Raw genomic sequence first — 6,633 nt, 5'->3', positions numbered from 1 at the left:
CCTTGGCCTCCCAAAGTGTTGGGATTACAGGCGTGAGCCACCGCACTCGGCCTGTTTTTTTTTTTTTTTAGTAGGGATAGGGTGTCGCTGTGTTGGCCAGGCTGGTCTTTAACTCCTGACCTCAGGTGATCCACCCATCTTGGCCTCCCAAAGTGCTGGGATTACAGGTGTGAGCCATCATGCCCAGCCCACCCACTTTCTTAATCATGATCAGAGCAGGGCTGCTGTTCTACCACCTTGGCACACCTGCCTAGAGGAATGAATGGCGCTGGGAGCAGACTGAGCAACATCTTAGCTGACCAGTGAATCCAGCACTTTTCTAAGGAAGCTCAGATAGTCTGTGACTCATCCCTGTCCTCTAGAATGAATCTGAGGTCTTGGAACTCACCCAGGGTCTTAGTGGAGGCACAGCTCTGAGCTATGGGTGTAGAGCATCTGAACCCATCTACACACTGACCAAACACAGGCAGGTTCCAGTCTGCAGGGAAGATGGAGAAGGTCCCACCATGCTCCTGCACAAATCCCAGGATAGCTGGGGAATGAGAATCCAGCACTTTGGGCCTAGGACCTGGAAGGAGAGGTCCCTTGGGAGAGGTTTGGGGACATCTGAAGGAGAACTTCCTGCAAGGGGAGGGACTGGAGCAGAGGCCAGAGTGATTTTGTTATGTGGAGAGAAGGTTCTCCACATGGGCGGTGCTGGCAGAGGCAGATGCCCAGACAGGTCACAACTCTCTAGGTGCCTAATTACCTGCCCTCGGTGAGCTCGGCCATCGGCGGGGAGGTGCCCCAGCGCTACGTGTGGCGTTTCTGCATCGGCCTGCACTCGGCGCCTCGCTTCTTGGTGGCCTTCGCCTACTGGAACCACTACCTCAGCTGCGCCTCCCCGTGTTCCTGCTATCGCCCGCTGTGCCGCCTCAACTTCGGCCTCAATGTCGTGGAGAACCTTGCATTGCTAGTGCTCACTTACGTCTCCTCCTCCGAGGACTTCAGTGGGTGCCCGGATGAGGGAGGAGTGGGGAAGGGTTCCCTGAGGGGAGGGGCCTGCCCCTACCACATTCGGACCTTCCTACTTAGTGGTGTGGGCACTCCCTGCAATGTGGCTCCCAATCCTCTTTCCCTCTAGCCGTCCACGAGAATGCTTTCATTGTGTTCATCGCCTCATCCCTCGGGCATATGCTCCTCACCTGTATTCTCTGGCGGTTGACCAAGAAGCACACAGTAAGTCAGGAGGTACGGTCTATCCCTAGCCGGGGCTCCAAGCAGCCCAGAAGAAAATCAAGGATATCTGTCCTCAGGATTCGGGTAATGGTGAGGTGGGAACTGAGTTCTAATGGGAACCCTGGCAGAGGTGTGCTGGGGTTGGGGCTGGGGCTTGGTGACAAACTGAGGGTGGTTGATCAGAATCTAGGGCTATAGCACTGTGTTTGGGTAGTGTAGGTGACTGGAGAATAGAAGAGATGAAAGCTGCAAAAGGGGATAGAATGAGGAGTCGCATCTAGGCGGCAGTGAGTTAGGAACAGGGGACTGTGGTCTGTCATAATTTCAGCGCCCCACATGTGTATATGGGTTTCTTTCCCCCCACAGTATTTGGAGGTGGGGTTGGTGGGTGACTCCATGTAACTTTCATACTCCATCCCCCTGAAGTGGAAGGGGCAGGAATACCACTGCTTCTTGGCCCATCACTCCCCCAGAGGCAGGGACGTCAACATGTTCCTCATTCTTGCTGTCCCTGCCTGTGCTCCCTTCCATGACCACTAGTGGGAGCCAAGGGAGATAAGGCCCAGCCCTTAGGAGCTAGGGCTTGAGAGGGGAGCCCTAGCTCTCATCCCAGCAAGCTGCAGAGTGATCAGACAGCCCATTCCCTAGGATCGGAAGTCCTACAGCTGGAAACAGCGGCTCTTCGTCATCAACTTCGTCTCCTTCTTCTCGGCGCTGGCTGTCTACTTTCGGCACAACATGTATTGTGAGGCTGGAGGTGAGGTCAGGCTAGGATCCACAGGCAGTCATGAGTGGCTATGGGGCAGCAGTGATGTTTTTGATAATGGGCAATGGTCTTGGGGACTGACTGCCATTGTGCTCTCTGTAGCAGACTAATGGTGGTGTGATTTATCAAGAGGCCCCTGAGGGGGTAGCAGGAAGTTCATCATGCCCTGTTCCTTGTGTCCTCACAACAGTGTACACCATCTTTGCCATCCTGGAGTACACTGTTGTCCTAACCAACATGGCGTTCCACATGACGGCCTGGTGGGACTTCGGGAACAAGGAGCTGCTCATAACCTCTCAGCCTGAGGAAAAGCGATTCTGAACCCTTCAGTCCTGCTTGGAAGGAGGAAGCCCACTGCCCAGAAACAAGAAACAATATACCATTCTGGCCTTCCCCACCCTACATCCTCTCTTGGCCTTACTGAAGATGGGGGAAGGGTAAGAAGGAAGGGCATAGGCCAAGGCTCACCCCAGTGCTGCTGGCTTCTCCTCTCCACCCCTCATATGGGCATGTTGCTCATAAAGCAACATCACCTTTACCTGAGAGGCCCCAAGAAGCTGAGCTGGCAGAGAGCTCCACCATTTGGTGCTAAAAAAACATCCTGAGGTTCATGACCACCATCCACTTTCTGGCCTTCACATAGTCACCTTTCACTGAGGTCAGGAGCCCCTGAGCAGTTGCTGCTCCCTGACAACCACAGCCATTTCTCTCCACGGGGTCATTCACAGGACTAATGTATTTCATGATCTACTGTGCACATCCAGGCCTGTGGCCACAGTCCCCTGCTAAAGCTGCTCAGGTGTTCTAGTCCTGACTTCACCTTTTTGATGTGGTGTGTGCCCTATGGTATGTACCCTTCCCTATCTGAGCCTCAGTGTGTCTGTGTGTCTGATGGGGGATGGGTGGGCTGTATGATTTCCAAGGGCTCTACCAGTCAGTGGTTCTGATGTCATTGGGTGGAGGTGATGTTCTGTACCTAAAGGATGACCTGCTCCAGAAACAGCATCAACACACCATGTATTTTCTTCTCTCTTCTGAAAGTTCTGGCTTATAGACCCCTCCCTTTGCAAAGGTATGGGATACAGGGGTCAGATGCAGATTTCTACTGTAAAATGGGCTCTCTGGTATCTCCTATCTTCCCTACTGCTCCAAACCCTAAATTTTGGTTGTACATTTTGTTTTAAAGGAAAATAAATTTTTTGGGGGGGCCAACAGTCGCTTAGGCTTGCCAGTCTTGGGGCTCATCTTGTTTGATAGGAACCGGGAGAGAAGCAGGCTCAAGAGTGGGGAGGCAGTAAGTCCATGGCAGAGTATGACTCCTAGCAGCATCCCCCAATCCCCCTTGGGTCTGGAGTCTCCTAAGGCTGGTCTAAGCCTCTGTTTTGGTGAGCAGGAGTGATTGAGCTATCTGTAATGATTCTAGGACTGCAAGCTAGGATACCTGGAAATCTTCAGTTGAGGCAGAGACCTGGGTTCAAACTCCAACTCTTGTTAAAGCGCTGTCCTCTTGGTGATGTGAGGTACAGCTCTCAGATGCATGACTGTGAGAGCATCTGCCTTTAGGCTAATGGCTCTCAACCTCTCCCTTTCTGAGTCCTAAGATCAGGAAGTCTTTCCTCAAGTTTTGTGTGTGAGTCCACTATAGCATCTGTGACTGGGCCCCACAGAAAGACTGCCCCCTCCAAGGGAGCCTAGAGCTTTGTTAGGGAAATTGGGGGGTGAGGGGACCACAATGAAGCCTATTGTCTACCAGAAGAAACAAAAGGCTCCCAGTCTCTGGGGAGCCCTAGCCCATGCCCACCCGCTAATGCCCAGCACACAGGGAGGAGCCGGGGCCACTGGAGACAGGAGGTTTTATTGATGCTGATGGGGGTAGGAAAGGCCCCCAGAAGCATGGGGGCTGAGTCAGTCAGCAAATGCATAAGGTCTGGGCACAGAGGAGCAGGTTACGGCACTTTCACCTTCTCAGGATTCTGTGGCTCCCTCACTGGAGAAGGGAGAGAACATCTTGGGGGTGCAATTCCAAGAACAGCGAGGGCAGAGGTTAGAGATGGCTGAGAGCCCCTAACCTGAGGAGGCACCACAATAGGCAGCAACAACTGTGTGGAAAGCTAGATGAACTGGTCAGTAGCGGAAAATGGGAGGGGGCACTGGGTTGGCCTCTTGGGGAGGGGTCCAACCTTGGCTTGGATGAGCTCATGAGGATACCCGGTGTTCCCAAGCAGAGCGGGGTAGAGCCCAAAGCCCCTTTCTCTGCAGGCCTCCTTAAGGAGAAAAAGGCACTCAGAGAAAAAGGCATTCAGGGAGCCCCCTGGAAAGGGGTGCCAGAATTAGTCCTTAAGGCACAGCTGGGGCAGACAAGGCACCAAGGCACAACTGGTGGGGGAGGGCAGGGGCAGCCTCCAAGCCGAGTGCCAGGGTCACAAGAGGACGCAGGACCGCCCCCGCTTGACCGGAGTGGGGCTGAGCACAGCCCGGACAGCCTCAGCGAACACTTCCTTGACACCATCCTGTTGCAGGGCTGAACATTCAAGGTAGCGCACAGCGTGGATCTGCTTGGCCAGTGCCTGGCCCTGCTGCGGTGTGATGGGCGCCTGGCCCTGCTCCTTGAGGCGCCGTAGAGTGTCAGGCTGGGCTCTCAGGTCCTTCTTGGTGCCCACCAGCAGGATGGGCACATCAGGGCAGTGGTGGCACACCTCTGGATGCCACTTGTGTCGCACGTTCTCATAGGAAGGCGGACTGGCAATGGAGAAACAGATGACAAAGACGTTGGTCTGAGGGTAGGACAGTGTACGGAGGCGGTCATACTCCTCCTGGCCCGCAGTGTCCCACAGGTTCAGGTTCACTGTGCGCCCGTCAACTGCGCTCTGCGCGCTGTAATTGTCGAACACGGTGGGGATGTACTCTTTGGGGAAAGCGTTAGTTGTGTAGCAGATGAGCAGGCACGTCTTGCCCACAGCCCCATCACCCACCACCACGCACTTGATGCTCTGCATCGTGGGTGCAGGTGCTGTAGTGGAGGCAGTGCCTCCTCTCTCTTCTGGACCCCTCTGGCTGCAGTGACCTGTGGACAGATGAAAGGGGACATTCTTGGTTAGGGAGGCCTCTGCCTACTGGGAAGAAAAGATAAGGGCACACAAAGGGAAACCGGCTCCTGTTCCCTTAACCTGACACTATCCCAAAATCCCATCAAGACAATCATCAGAAAGATACACAATGAAAGGCCCTGAGACCGAGCAAAGATGCAGTATAATGTGGTAGAAAGCACATAAGCTCTGGCGCCAGATAAACTAAGGTCAAATCTTGGTTTTGCTATTTCCTAGCTGTGTAACCCTGAACAAACTGCTTAACCTCTCTATGCCTAAGTTTTCTTACCAGTAAAATGAGGATAAAGTAATATCTACCTCATTGGGTCATTATAAGGATTATATAATACACGTAAAGAATTTAAAACAGTGCCTCATCCATAAGTATTAGCTTTTCTTTTTTTTTTAGACGGAGTCTCACTCTGTCACCCAGGCTGGAGTGCAGTGGTGCGATGTCTGCTCACTGCAACCTCCGCCACCTGGGTTCACGCCATTCTGCCTCAGCCTCTCGAGTAGCTGGGACTACAGGCGCCCACCACCACACCCAGCTAATTTTTTGTATTTTTAGTAGAGACAGGGTTTTACCGAGTTAGCCAGGATGGTCTTGATCTCCTGACCTTGTGATCCGCCCGCCTTGGTCTCCCAAAGTGCTGGGATTACAGGTGTGAGCCACCGCGCCTGGCCAGTATTAGCTATTGTCCAGGCTATACAGACACAAAAGGAGAGTGCACAAATTTAGGGATCCACTAGATCCTCTACTAAATATGGACGCTTTCCACCAGGAGACTGGAAAGGGTTCTGGCACAGGACAGCTGTTCCAGGTCACTCTGATGCAGCCACAGGTAGAACCTCTCTCAACTCAGGGCCCACCCTGCCCTCTCCAAACCTGGTATCTTGGCTACTGAGTACAAACCAAAAGGCACAGTAAGAAACCTGCTGAGTAAGGGGCTCAATTCTTCAGAGAGCTGCCCTATCCCAATACAGGGTATTCTGGCAAGGGGAAAATCTTTTTTTTTTTTTTTTTTGAGATAGAGTTTCACTCTGTCGCCCACGCTGGAGTGCAGTGGCGCGATCTCAGCTCGTTGCAACCTTCGCCTCCCAGGTTCAAGTGTCTCCTGCCTCAGCCTTCTGAGTGGCCGGGACTACAGGCACATGCCACTGCATCCGGCTAATTTTTATATTTTTAGTAGAGATAGAATTTCGCCATGTTAGCCATGCTGGTCTCAAGCTCCTGACTTCAGGTGATCCACCTGCCGCAGCCTTCCAAAGTGGTGGGATTACAGGCGTGAGCCACCACACCTGGCCACCCCATCATCCTTTAAGTACTGAAAACCCTATCTGGCCGTGCACACTCTGGTTGCCAATTCAGTACAGCAAATTCAATGCAGGGGATTACTGGAGATTCAGTTGAACCTGGGATTTGGACTGGGGTCTGGGTATGTTATGATGAATGAGGTAAGGCTGAGGCTCCCAGACAGTATCTTCTGTCAAGGTCCTTGGTGGGGTGGAGCAAATCTTTTTTTTTTTGGAGATGGAGTCTCGCTCTGTTGCCCAGGCTGGAGT

General features: G+C 53.0%; 2 protein-coding genes across 9 annotated transcripts in view; one reads left to right on the top strand and one right to left on the bottom strand.

Annotated features, from left to right (window-relative positions):
* The window catches only part of PGAP2 (post-GPI attachment to proteins 2), a 35,111-nt gene extending 31,911 nt beyond the window's left edge, over positions 1–3,200 (top strand). For 4 of the 6 annotated variants that reach the window (XM_011956760.1, XM_011956758.1, XM_011956762.1 and 1 more), the window contains 4 exons: positions 737–989; positions 1,124–1,230; positions 1,867–1,975; positions 2,175–3,200. In XM_011956760.1, the coding sequence (XP_011812150.1) occupies positions 737–989; positions 1,124–1,230; positions 1,867–1,975; positions 2,175–2,305 (600 nt within the window). In that variant the 3' untranslated portion in view covers positions 2,306–3,200. The remainder of the gene's footprint in view (positions 1–736; positions 990–1,123; positions 1,231–1,866; positions 1,976–2,174) is intronic. The other 2 variants (XM_011956761.1, XM_011956763.1) reach the window with 1 other exon arrangement.
* Positions 3,201–3,820: 620 nt separating this feature from the next.
* RHOG (ras homolog family member G) overlaps positions 3,821–6,633 on the bottom strand; it is a 14,416-nt gene continuing 11,603 nt past the window's right edge. For all 3 annotated transcript variants that reach the window (XM_011956748.1, XM_011956749.1, XM_011956747.1), the window contains exon 2: positions 3,821–5,048. In XM_011956748.1, the coding sequence (XP_011812138.1) occupies positions 4,405–4,980 (576 nt within the window). In that variant the 5' untranslated portion in view covers positions 4,981–5,048 and the 3' untranslated portion in view covers positions 3,821–4,404. The remainder of the gene's footprint in view (positions 5,049–6,633) is intronic.

The sequence above is a fragment of the Colobus angolensis genome, unplaced genomic scaffold, assembly GCF_000951035.1.
Source record: "Colobus angolensis palliatus isolate OR3802 unplaced genomic scaffold, Cang.pa_1.0 Scaffold424, whole genome shotgun sequence".
In the NCBI taxonomy this organism is placed as follows: Eukaryota; Metazoa; Chordata; class Mammalia; order Primates; family Cercopithecidae; genus Colobus; species Colobus angolensis.
This window is presented reverse-complemented; position numbering and strand designations above follow the sequence as displayed.